Genomic DNA, 13,893 nt, shown 5'->3' with positions numbered 1-13,893 from the left:
CCCTGTCAACACTGGTTCTCCATTTGAGAAGTAACTCCCTGCTCTCCATGTGTCAGTATATAGTGCCTGCATCTGTAACTTTCACTCTATGCATCCGAAGAAGTGAGGTTTTTACCCACGAAAGCTTATGCCCAAATAAATCTGTTAGTCTTTAAGGTGCTAGCAGGCTCCTTGTTGTTTTTGTAGATACAGACTAACACGGCTACCCCCTGATATTTGTTTGCAAGGGAGAACAATGATTTTCCTGGTTACATAACAAAAATAACAGTAAGGCATGAATGTAAAAGCTCAGTGTAATGGGAACCCAGAAGAAAACAAATGACCACAATTTAGACACTTTGGGCTTGATCATGCTGCCATTAAAGTCAGTAGCATAACTCTCATCTGAGTAGTTGGAGGATATAGGTTTTTACAGGTTACTTTGTAAGTTGTGTAGCGGAGTCTATTTTTTGGGGCAGGAGCTGTCTTTACTATATCTTTGTACAGCACCCAACAGAATAGGGCGCCAGTCCTGACTGGGGCTTCTAACAACTGTTATAATATAAAATGATAATTAAAAATGATAGTGAATGACCAATAGATACTCTGTCACAGATAAAGCATAAAATCTATCATAATTTCTTCAAAGGGACTAGACAGCTGATGTGGATAGAGCTGGTTGGGAATCTTCTGCCAAAACTATCTTTTGTTGGAAAATTCTGATTTGTTGAAACTGAAACATTGAATGGGTATCCAGTTAGACTAAAAAGATTTATGAGATCCCGGATAGAATTTCTGGACAAAAGCAAAGAGAATGCTACCCACCCCAGAAGAGCCAGTTGTTTGGGGCACTCACCTGCAATGTGGATGACCCCGGTTCAAGTTGCTGCTCTGCCTGTTTCAGGGTAGGGACTTGAACCAGGGTCTGCCACATCCCCAATGAGTGCCCTAATCACCAGGCTATAGAGTCAGTCTCTGTCACTGGCCCAGTGGCTATTTAATAATAATCTCTCCAACAAGAGAGATTGAGAGAGACCCACCCCAAAATAGCCAATAGACTAGTGGCCAGGCCATTCTCCTGTGATGTGGCAGACCCACATTCAAGTGTCTGCTCCAAATCAGGCAGGGTCTCTCACGTCCCAGGATAGTCCTCTAACCATTTGGCATTTCTTGGGTGGGTGGCTGAGTGGCTGGCTGGCTGGCTCCCTTTCTCATTCTCTCATTTTCATTAAAAAAAAAATAATTAAAAATCTTGGGTTTTGTCCTGATATGGAATGGGAGAATTTTCTAAATCTTGGAAATGTTTGTGGGATAGAAAAACCATTTCTCATCCAACTCCAAGTGTGGGTACCGTGAGTTTACATGATCTCTGTGAATGAAGAATGGGATGTATTGGTTCTTCAGCTGTTGTCCTCAGTTACAAGTGACTAAACTAAACTGAGCTCTTATAAATTTTTTTAATTAAGTAAAATTTGTGTTGGTGGTAGACATCAGCGGTCTAATGCAATCAAATGGACTTCTAGTTAAAGGTTCATGTTAGTACTGACTGATAGTCACTTGTTAGCAAGTAGACTGTCATCCACATTGATATGTTAGTTATCCACATGAAAGTCATAACAAAGCAGTGATTTCTGATGTTCAAAATAAGCACTGCAGGTGGAATTCCCTTCCACTGTACCAACATGTGCCCTGTCCAAATCAATCAGCCACAGGACAGTAAGGACACATCCTGGATTACAATTCTAATGCAGTGCACTAGGAATTAATGTTAACAGGAACTGTAAGATTACCAGAAATAATGATTCTGTCTTGTATGGCACAATCCATTATATTAACGTACTTCCCCCCATCAGATTGCAGGTTCTTGTAATGAGTGCTGAATGTCCCATGCTCTATTGGCTTACCTTGCTTTGAACAGTAGTTTATACTCCAGTTTATACTTCCAGCAAGGTGCTATTCAAAATGAGCAAGGGTTGTAGAATTAAGTCTAACACGAGTGTCAGATTCTTCTGAAAATTAATACAAGTAGATAAAATAAATAAATAAATTAATGGAGATATCCTATCTCCTAGAACTGGAAGGGACCTTGAAAGGTCATTGAGTCCAGCCCCCTGCCTTCACTGGCAGGACCAAGTACTGATTTTGCCCCGGATCCCTAAGTGGGCCCCCTCAAGGATTGAACTCACAACCTTGGGTTTAGCAGGCCAATGCTCAAACCACTGAGCTATCCCTCCCCCCATTAAGATGAAGATGAAGATGATAAAATCCTGTGAGGCCGTGAGCTCCTTGAGCACTAAAACATGTCCTCCAGAAAGGCATCCAGTCTGAATGTGAAGACTCTTAATGTCTTCAGATCAAGACTGGTTGCCTTTCTGGAAGGTATGCTTTAGTCAAACACAAGTTATTGGTCTCAATACAGGGGTGACTGGGTAAAATTCTATGGCCTGTGTTAGGCAGGATGTCAGACTAGATGATCTAATTGGTCCATTCTGGCCTTAAAAAAAATACAGGAATCTGTTAACATTCCAGTTTCATTGGGGCCTGGAGGGGCCTACCGAGCGTTGGGTTTGTGTATGCGTGTGTGGTGTTAACCTTTTTTGTACTGTTTATACTCGATGTGTTGTTCAGAAAGTAGAGATCCCGGCTCTTTGAACATTCAAATTTTCCCCACCCCTCTAAAGTAGAACTTTAGCTGGGCATTCATGCATTTTATTTTCTTGATAGTTTTTGAAAGTTCTGTTGCTGGTAACCACATAGCAACGGAGCCCCATACTCAGCTTCCAAGTACTGCAGTGTATTTCACAACTTCCTTCCTGTCTTCTTTCTGACATTGAAACATATTTGTGAGGGAAAAAACTAGATACCAGCACAGGATAAGAATAGATGATAATACTAGGGGTTAGAAACATAACTTTAAAAAGGAAGCTGCTTTGTAACCTTAGTAAGAATTTGAGTTTCCTTGATTTTCATTTTTCAGGTGACTCTAAAATTTTGTATAAATGATGCTGAATAGCATTAGGACAGTGCTACAGTTTGAACACTTCAGCAGAAGAAGTTGGATTTCAAAATAACAGATTTGAAGGAGAGCTCCAGCGTGCCCTCCTTCTATGTCTAGTTATTTATCTTCATTTAAAAACAGGATTGTTCTTAAATTACGCAGATGGAATGGAAGTCTTCTCACCTTAGGAAAATTGAAATTATTGTTGATTTTCTTCGCTAACTCTAGTCCAGATTCGGAGAGGTGCTGAGCACCTGCAATACCATCAGGATCAGGCCTTCTCTGTTTTGAAATATAAATTTGGGTTTTAAAAATAAAAGATCTATTCAAGACTAGTGGCCTATTGATGACTGGCAAAAAAAATCAGGTTTGGAATTTGCTTGTCAATCAAATATGTCTCAAATCAAGAAGTGATTATTGGGTGTGTTAATTTCTGAGGAAATTAACAGTTCTAATACCAGCCATTTCGGTTGTTTGTCGTACTATTCTGCTGCTGTATTTGGCATTCTAGTTACTCTTCTGCCTCTTAATGTGCACTGGACAAAGCTAAAGGATGGAACATTTAGACATTGCCAAGTGCATAATTGTTATAGCTCACTTTAACTATTATTTTCTTATCTGTATTTGTAGTACATACTTAAGACCCTGGAAATCTGTCCTGTTAGAGCCCTTTTCTATTTCCACTCAGCCAATGTTGAATTTACCTGAAATTTATGGGACTATTTTGTTTAAAAGTAACTTTGGTCTATAGTAACTTTTCTCTGCAAAGCATCTGTTTTTGAATAAGAAAATAATTATTGATGTCAGCACATCTCCTAGAAAAGGATGTCATTGCTGTATAACAGAGTAGGAAGCAAAAAACTTCGGGTTTTAGAAGGCTCTAAAAGTAGGAAGCGTATTGTTTTTGTTTTCAATGTTCTGGCAATTGAATGATCAACAACCAAAAAACCCAGGTATTTAGGATCCAGAGAATTTTCTGCAGTCAAATTTCAACAGTTTTGTTACAGATCAAATCAATGTCCTCTTTAAACAAAATAGATTTAAACAATAAAAAAGTGAAAAACCTAAATCTCTTGAAAATGACAGTTGAGAATTCACTACATTCATTAGTTAGCTGATTTACTGTAATAGTTTATTTTAGGGCTGCTGCTGGTTGTCATGTAAATATGCATTTTAACAACTGTTAAAGCAATTAATGCCAATCTGATAGGATGAAATGACAACTTCTATTGTTAATGCCTAAATATTAAAGAACAGAAACTATGATATAGGAGGAGAGCACGTAATTAGGGCTTTGGGTACGGGGACAGAATTAATGGTAGTACAATAATATTAAGCTTAAGGAACCTCTGTATTGTAATGCTTAATTTCCACTTTGAGCTTGCGGAACCTTATTGATTCCTATGATTTTTTTTCTTTAATTTTCATAGTTTCTTATGAAGCTAGACATTCTACACACCAACAAGATGGACCAGCAACCGGAAATTATGGATCCAAATCTGCACTTGTACATTCCTCTCTTAGTCGGGTAATGAATTGCCTGGGGATTAAATAAATAAATAAAACAAAAAAAGAAATGCATGAAGTTCTACTTCTTGTCAAAGTGACTTCTCATTTGGGACACTGCTTGTCACTGACACATAAAACTTAGGCTCTGAACCTCTAGTGGTGCTTTTTGAAATAAGTGGGGATGTTAGTCCCAGTAACGTAGACAAGTTCCATTTTGAATAAATCAGGACCAAAATCTCCCTGCAGTTTTAGCCGAGTAAAGTATTCTTCATTATTTTCACTTTATATAATCTTCATTTTGTTTCTCTTCTGCAAAGGTTTCCTCCTCGTCTCTACTGCCAGGCAAATAGTCTTTATTTTGGAAGTAAGCACAGAAAGGAAGACTGTGGGGTTCAGTTAAGCCCAAATTTTGGTTTTGTAAAAACTACATTTTACAAAGCTTAACATGAATACAAATGTTTTCAGAAATTTAAATATAAAAATTCTTCCAATGATTTTTTGTTTGTTTGTTTAAATAACACTCCCCTCTGGTATTTGCAGCTCATTGATTGGTGCATCCTTCTAGTGTAGGAGAAGTATAAAGCAAAACTGACTAGAAAGCAAATTGAAAATGAGTACCGGTAGTTCATTTTCATTGTTTAAACGGAGTGAAATTCAAATGTAAGCAAACAACATAAATACTGAAAAATTAGATTGAGATTCTTAGATGATCAGAAGTGAAAGAATTTTAAGGTATTAATAACACAAGAAAAACATCTTTAAAATATATGAATTTAATTGAGATTTTTTTTCTTGATCTAGTGTGTTATCCCTGAGACACTCACACTGCCATGACCTGATATCCAGCTCCTGTGCAGGAAATGATTCAAATTTGTAGACCCAGTTTATTGTCTCAATCATCCCAATTATGATAAAGAAGATTAGGTGGGATGTTTTGTTTGATTTACTTGTACTGGTCCAGCATTTCCCTGCTGGCTTCAAAACCATAACTCTGCAAACTTTCCAAGTTGTCTATTGAAAATTTCCTATTATGGAAACAGATTTTTGGTCTAAGGTAAAATCTTGCCATGTTTACCAGCAGAACTGCTTTTATTTAAATGAAAGTGGCTGTTTTTTTACTGTACTCTCACTCTGTCTACCCCATAACATAAGAATAACATGAGGCATGGATAGATGATTAGGGATGGAACAGGTTTTTCAAGCAGTGTCAGTTTCCCCCCCCTCCCTCTGGCCCATGTCTACTTAGAACGCAATGGACTGCAGCTCCTACAAGAATTATTAATCTTTTATATCTTGCCGTATTGATTAGGTTGTGTTCATATTTTTTACTGTACAGGCAAATATGATGCACTGTAAAACCTATTTGTCAGTGTTCCATTTATGCATTTCAATAATTCTGCACCAAAGGAATTCTACAAGGCTATCCGGAGCTCCATCACATAGTAGCCAGGGGATAATTTTGAATACTTCTTTTTGTTTAAAGCTTGCCAACTATATCTATAGTTTGTAGACAGAAGTTATGAAAACAATGCACTCTAAACTGGAGCAGAGTAGGTTGACATGTAATATTCTATTTCTGCTTTGTTCTGCTACTTACATTCTATTTTAAACTGCCTTGAAGAATTGGGACTGTTTGCTTGATCAGCTGGTTTGAATAAGGTCAATAGTTTTCATTGTTTCAGTACTGCCACCATTTTTTTCTAGTATTATGTAGAAATTACACAAAATAACATAGCTGTTCAACTAAAGTAGTATGCATGAGAGAATTGTAGAATGTAGCATTATGGGGATCAGAGACACTAATGAAGACAGACAGGGTTGGCCTTTGACCTATCAGCATCTCTTCCTCCTCTGCCTCCTTCGTTGGATGTTTGCTCTGCTTCAGTTTAAGGCAATTACCCTTTTTCCACAGCTCAGCTGCTGCAGAAAATAAAAAAGGAAGCAGCACTCCATAAGGAAATCCTGCCTGGTGTGTATGGAGAATTCAGACCAAACATGTAGCAAAGTAAAATAACTTTGTGGCCTGTCATTGGCCTAGATGATTATGATATTTTTCTAAAGCCTTTCCATGTTGGATCTTAAAGAGCTTTAGGAAGATTAATTACTAGATCTAGTCAAATGTTTTTAATCAAAACTTTTCTTCAGTGCAAAATGGCTTTTTGATAAAATGGTAATTTTTGAGAAAGGATTAGATGGTCAGTGTACTTGTTATTACTGGGGTGGTGATCAGAAGGGTTTAACTAGCTAGAGTGGGGAGAAAGCAGGTATTTAAAATGAGGTGGTTGGGCTCTGTAGTTCATCTTTCAAGAGGTGGAGGTTGTGGCAGCCCATTGATTGGAGAAGTCCTGGGTATTGACAAAGTATGTGTGTGAGTGGGATATATGTGGGACCATTTATGGCTAAATGTTTGGTACATGGCTAGGGCCAGCTCTGGAATTATACTAACAAGTATGATTTGATGGAGAATTAAGTTCTTCAGTGATTTTTCAGATTACTCTGTCATCTTTCTTTTAGGGTTTTGAAAAGAGGAACTTCCAAAGAGATGGGTCAGATGGAAGTTCCGTTTTCCCAAATGCGCCTTTGTTGCATTTGTAATACTTTGTAATACTCTACAGACCACTATAAATGGGTAAAATATACCTACTTTATCAAAGTACACAAATATGTCAGTACCAGTAAGTCAGGCAAGAAAGAAACACATGCTGCAGCTGCATTAACAATAGAGAGAGACTGACAACTGAGTCTGTTCTACTGACTCCACAACCAAAGTCTAAAATAAATAGCAGTAACACATTTATACTCCTTGCCTAGTGCCCACCCAGGAGTCCACTGGTATTTGTTGGCTAGTTAACATAACTGTCTTTGCTCAACCTCAGAACCCAGCACATCTTGCTGCAAGAAATTATCCTCTTATTTCACAGAGAAGATCCCCAGCATCTGGTCCATCAACCCGACACAGGACCTGAGAGTTTATCCCAGTGACACAAGAACTAATGGAAGTACTGATGCCAATAAAGGCCAGCACTGGTGACTAGTTGTAAAAGAGCAGGCCAAATCTTTCTTGAGCTGCCAATGCAGTAGTGGTTCTATGTTGCACTGGCAAACAATGTTGCTGTGAGGCTGCGGCATTGTCTGTATGATGCTAGGCTATGCAGATTCCTTGAGCTCTGGGGCATCAGACAGAAGTCTAAAATACTTCAAGCTTCTCGAGAATCTAAATAGTGTACCAAATTTTGAGTCCAACTTTGATGAAAATTTCATGACCACAAAAATGTTTCTGATAAAATACTGCATACTTGAGTTACAAGCCCAGAGTCCTGGTTCTTCTGAGTATTTTTTAGTTGGATTTTGCACGCTTTGTTTATCTTGTTGGCTGCATAAGATGTACATTAGATATATTTCTTCAGATTTCTCACTGTGGCAACCAATGGTGCAGCTTCACCAGTAAAACCAACTGTGAGGGAATTTGTATAGACTAGATTGACCACAGGCATTTTTAGCCACCAAGTTGTCTAATCGTGCTAAGAGCAAATCTAGATGTAGGGTGACCAGATGTCCTGATTTTATAGGGACAGTCCTGATATTTGGGGCTTTTTCTTATATGGGCTCCTATTACTCCTCACCCCCATCCCAGTTTTTCACACTTGCTGTCTGGTCACCCTATCTAGATGCCATGGTGGTTAAAATGCCAAATGTTACCAGTGGCCTGTCCATACTAGCACCTCACCAGTGGCAGCAATGGTGGATAATAATTTTAAGAAAAAAAAGCCTAGCGTAGACAAAGCCATTGTGAATTAACAAGGCAGTAAGTTTGCCGCTGGTTTCATGAATAAGACTATGAGCCTGATTCTCATTTACACGAAGGCCCTGTTACACTGCTCTGGAGTGTAAAGGTGCCTCAAAGTGGGTATGAATTACACATTTACACATTAGCACTTTCTAAAAGGGTCTTAGTACAAATGAGAATAAAGCCCCATGACTGTTAGGGTTGTTGTTTTTTAATCACCAATCATATTTTTTGTTCCCCTTGTCTGTCTACTACAGAGCAAAACTTCTCCATGAATTTTTACAAACTTTCCTCTATGGAAGAGTGACCTAGGTTTTTAAGCTGTTCTAAGCTATGATCTCATTAATATTAAACAGTTTTAAAATAATGTTTATTGAACTGTAGACTGTGGCTTGAAATAATATAACCTCAGGAATTTGATTTTTTTTTTCACATGGGAAAACCTCAGCTGATTCATGGGAAACAGTGTATCTAAAACATCATGTAGTTTAAACCAATAAATCTCACATAATTTCAAACTAGCACAAAGTACTATTTTGTGATGTTTCCTGTTTGGGGGATCTTTTAACACATTTTAAAAAACAAAGTCACATATTTGAGTTTGAGCACGTTGACAGCCTAGCCAGAGGAGTGGTCTTAAACTTCGCTGGAGCATGTAGCTTATTCTTTCCTACATTCTGTCACTAAAATATTTTGTCATGCAGGTCAAAGCATTTTAAATGTTTGCTTCTTTCCACCATAAGAGTGATGCTCACAACATTGACATCCCCTTCTGTACAAACAAACAAACAAACACAACCTTATACAAATCAACCTTAAAAAAAGTAAATAAATACAATTTTAAAAAAAAAGCTAATCCAATCAGCTTTCCCGCTTCTCCCCCCCCCCCCCCAATGGAGACATTCCAGTGACTCCATTGAGTTCACTCAGGACTTCACTGTTGCTATCCATTTTATGTGGAAGGCATTCAGATGTTTTGGTGATGGGCGACAATATAGAACACCAATATGGGGAGATGGATCTTATTGCATGACTAGTTGGAGTGATCTTTCTATCTTCAGCATAGTTGGGTTTGTTTTTTATTTTAGCTTCATTCATGTGAAACTTCCTGTATTTCTCTGAGAAAATGGGCATTTATAATAAGCCCTAACTGTAACAGATATCAATCGGCTTGGGCCTTTCTGCTCCTGTTTCTTTAAAAAAGGGCTTGCTAGATGTGCAGACTGACCCTGACTTCTTAAAATGTGTGTGTGCTGCTTTCCCCGCACTTTTGCACGTGACTTTGTGCCCTGTTTTTGAAGTCTCTTTCAGTAGAAAGGGAGCCACAGGACAGCAGTAATTACCCAGATGACCCCTGGAGGATAACTGAGGAACAGCGAGAATATTACATCAACCAGTTCAAATCCCTACAGCCTGATCTGAACTCTTTCATTTCAGGTAACATTTACTAAATAATATGTATGTGCAGCAAAACAACCAGGATGAAAGGCCTGAAAATTAAAGCAAAGTACAGTAGATAAAGGGAAAGCGTCTTGAATTATCTTTAGATCAGGTTTGTGCCCCAGACAGGGTTGATTTATTTATTTATTTATTTTAAAGTAACAACTTCTAAAAAAGTTACCAACCTACCCACTGCATTTTATCTCTTTTGCTACCCACCCAGGATTCAAATTCACGGGGGCGCCCAAAAATATAGACCAGCGTCGTCGTCCTCCTCCTCTGCTGCCTCCTCCTTGCCCTACAGAGGGGGCAGCAACTACCTGCATCCAGCACCCAACACTGCAACCCTAACCCCAGCTCGCCAGGTCACAACGCCACATACTCAAATGCCTCGCCCTCCAAATCCTCTTTTTCTCCCCCAGGGCCTACAACCCTAGGCCCGCAACCCATCTACCACCTTCCTGTGACCCACTGAATCACTGAATTAAAGCATTAAAATAATACAGTGGTAAAATAATAGTTTCTTCAAAGATTTTTTTTTAAATTATTTAAAGCGTGGTTCTACTGTTAAAGATGACTCCAAAATGGGTTACAGGTTAAATGTATATTTTAATACCACATGCTCTCTGTTTACAGGTAAAATATTTTTTCTTAACTGCCATCCCTGCAAACTCACTCTGGGATCTGAGAGCCAAACTGGGTTAATTCTTTCTTGTGTGTCATCATCAGAAATAAATGTTCTGCAGACCAAATGCTGTCCTCACTTACAACTTTGCAACCCCATTGTCTTCAGAGAGTTTATACAAGTGTCATTGATTGGAATTTAGCAACAAAAAGAAAATCTTTTGACGATGCACAAGGAGGACTAGAGTCCAGCTATTTCTCTCAGCTGTGGTGGCTGCAGGAATAAAAGAGGAATAAAAAAATAAAATAAATGTATATTTGTCACTAAAATGAATAGATATGATTCTAAACACACACTGGGAGTAGATCTTTTGAGGAAGAATGTGAGAGTTTCGCATACTAATTTTTCAGAATAGAAACACACTTTAAAAATTCAGTGGGAAGTTAAAATAAATTGTTGGAATCTGAAGACAGTATTTGGGGCTCAGTCCTGCAAAGTGCCAAGCTCTGGCCTGATCCATAAAAACACAAGCATGTACTTAACTACTTTCCTATTAAAGTCAATGGGACTGTTTAGGTGCTTAGAGTTAATGATCTGTTTAACTGTTCTACAGGATCATATCAGGATGCTCAGTACTCTGTAGGATTGAGTTGTTGGCCCTTAAGTGGTTAAATGTAAACCCTGCATAGCACACACATGGTAACAGTATTGTAACTGATCTTAAAAATCAGATTTTCACTGACCAGACTTCTTGTGAGAGGAATTATTTTAGGTACTGTGAGTTAGTCTGGCAAGGAAAAGCCACAGATTTTAACTACAGGCATTTTGACTCTGTCCTCTGAGGTTATATTATTGCAATCCAACACTTTGGGATTCAGGAATTCTGACCTCAGACAAAGGTTTTAAAATAATTGCTTGATCTTGGCAGAAATTAGCACTTCGTCAGTTTTTTTCCCCCTTGGTTAAATCTTCTCCAACTGATCTTCCTAGTAGGAGGGAAAAGAAAATGGAAGTTCAACACATAGTGGATTTCCAATGAAGCTGCATATAGTAAACTTTGTTTATAACAGAATGCATTCTTTAGAATATGCAAGATGTTTGCTCTATCTATTCCAAGAGAGAGCCTCATATGGCCAGACATTGCATTTCATGCACGCCCAGAGTTACTATTAACTGCAGTGGGAGGCAGGATTATAGATCTGTATATAATGGCTCTGAACGGGGTTGGCCTTACGTTTTGCAGGCTTATGTGAAGTAAAATGTGCAAGGGTCTAAGGCAGACTTTTGCCATCCCTGTAGCCTATTTGCCTGAGACAGTGCTTGGCCGCTAGATGCATAGTGAGCTTCTTATCACTGAAGAGGGCTCAGCAGGGGTTTGTTGGCTGGGAGGGAAATCAGATTGCTTATTGTGGGAGGGCTACAGAGGATGTTCACAACTGGTAGTGAAGACTGTAGCAGGATGCTTAGTTGGTTCCTCTAAGTTCAGGGGTGGCCACCCTGAGCCGGAGAAGGAGCCAGAATTTACCCATGTACATTGCCAAAGAGCCACAGTAATACGTCAGCAGCCCTCCAGCGCCTCCTGCCTGCTGCAATCAGCTGTTTTGCATGCGCAGGTGGCTCTGTGGGGGAGGGGGAGGAGTGAGGGCATGGCAGGATTGGGGGCAGGGGCTTTGGGGGTAGGGGTGGAATGGGGGCAGGTCCTGGGGCAGAGCAGGGGGTTGAGCAGTGAGCACACCCCAGCACATTGGAAAGTTAGCATCTGTAACTCCAGCCCTGGAGTAAGCGCCTATGCAAGGAGCTGCATATTAACCTCTGAAGAGCCACATGCGGCTCTGGAGCCACAGGTTGGCCATCCCTGCTCTAGTTTTTCTTTCATGATGGTAGGGCCACAGCAGGCCTGAAAGCAGAGAAAGTCACTGTGGGAGTAGCATAGACGGTGCAGGGCCATTTGCTGCCACATACTTGGCATGTGATTAGAAGCATCCTTTTCTCTGGAAAGGAAGCCATTTATCTCAGTTTTCCTTTCTTTGTATTCATAATGGCGTACTGATGATGATAATAGTAATATTGAGGCATGTTTTCATCCATTAATATTTTTCCCACGTGGAGAGAAGTAGAGAAATGAGGTCAAACGCTCTGCTTGGCCTGTCCCATCTCGGTGACTCACCAAGAGACAAATGGCCAAGCAACTATATTAGTACCCAACAATCAGAGCGTCTGTTGAATGTGAAATAAGCTGCAGCTTATGTTGCAGCTTTATAGAAAAACAAACAAAATCAGATTGGAAGATGAATATCAAATGCCTAGCAATCCTTGTGACACCTTAGAGACTAACAAATCTATTTGGGCATTAGCCCAGATAAATTTGTTAGTCTCTAAGGTGCCACAAGGATTCCTCATTGTTTTTGCTGATACAGACTAACACGGCTACCCCTCTGAAACCCATCAAATGCCTATTTCACTGTTCTTGACAGGTTCCGTGGCTAAGAATTTCTTCACAAAATCCAAGCTTCCCATCCCAGAACTTTCTCACATATGGTGAGTACTGTAGTGTAACCCAGAATATGGATGCTTGTTTTAAAAGACATTTTAGCTCAAGAGTTCTTGTTAGATTGAAAAAGTGTCTTTAGAGTAATTATAATTATTGCTCTTATCATCAAAATCACTTTCAGGTCCAAGCAGTGGGGTGCGTGTTGATCTTCCTGGCATGCTTGTTATCTTTTTAGAGCTACTCTTTTACTCAACAGGACTGCAGATATTTTAATAGCAATATAAATGATAGCCGTTTTTAAGAATATTATAAAAAAACATCATTAGCTCAATGAAAAGACATATTTCATGAAATGGTTTAGAAGAAAAACACATTTGGAATATTTTAGATGTGTTCAGTTAGCTTTATGTTTCTGGCTGTGATTTGTGAGATGAGGCCTAATTAATACCTAATTTTTAATAAGTACATCTGCATAATTCATCAGTGCTTTTATTAACGAGCCAGCACTCTTGTTTTTAATGAGTTTGTTTAGAGACCATTGCAGATGGCACTTGTATACAATACAATTTATAAGGATCTTATTATATTTCCATAAACATAATGGTTCTTGTATCGTCATCCTATCTTGATATCAGGAACAAACTGTTCTAAACATTCACCAAAAATGCTGATAAAGGGAACTCTTATTTCACTATAGCTATATACTTTTATGAAGATAGATTTTAAGAAAAGCTTGCAAGAGCCCAAACATCTGTTGGGTTCAGAGAATTTGCCTGGAATAGTTTCAAAGCTAGTTGTGAATCATGAAAAAAAAGGCTAAAGAAACATTCTCTGGGGAAAAATGAGCACTGGAATTTAATTTAAAAATTATTTAAGAAAAACTGCTTAACCCACTATGATAACCAAAAACATTTTATTTATGTTACAAACATTAACTGTGCGCTGTATAGCATTACAAAAGAAAATGTTCCTTTCTAGGAGCAATTTGAAATCTTGCATAATATAATTTATCAGGCAAAAACTCCTTTGCTAAAATTGAGGAGCATTTCAATCTTGCTAAAATT

General features: G+C 38.7%; 1 protein-coding gene across 14 annotated transcripts in view; it reads left to right on the top strand.

The window, feature by feature from the left end:
• Positions 1–13,893, top strand: part of REPS2 (RALBP1 associated Eps domain containing 2) — a 142,732-nt gene that overhangs the window by 43,319 nt on the left and 85,520 nt on the right. For all 14 annotated transcript variants that reach the window (XM_024110897.3, XM_042840160.2, XM_024110904.3 and 11 more), the window contains 3 exons: positions 4,408–4,505; positions 9,575–9,710; positions 12,813–12,876. In XM_024110897.3, the coding sequence (XP_023966665.2) occupies positions 4,408–4,505; positions 9,575–9,710; positions 12,813–12,876 (298 nt within the window). The remainder of the gene's footprint in view (positions 1–4,407; positions 4,506–9,574; positions 9,711–12,812; positions 12,877–13,893) is intronic.

The sequence above is a fragment of the Chrysemys picta genome, chromosome 1 (genome assembly GCF_011386835.1).
Source record: "Chrysemys picta bellii isolate R12L10 chromosome 1, ASM1138683v2, whole genome shotgun sequence".
Lineage (NCBI taxonomy): Eukaryota > Metazoa > Chordata > Testudines > Emydidae > Chrysemys > Chrysemys picta.
Note: the sequence above shows the minus strand (reverse complement) of the source record. Positions and strands in the feature narration are given on the sequence as shown.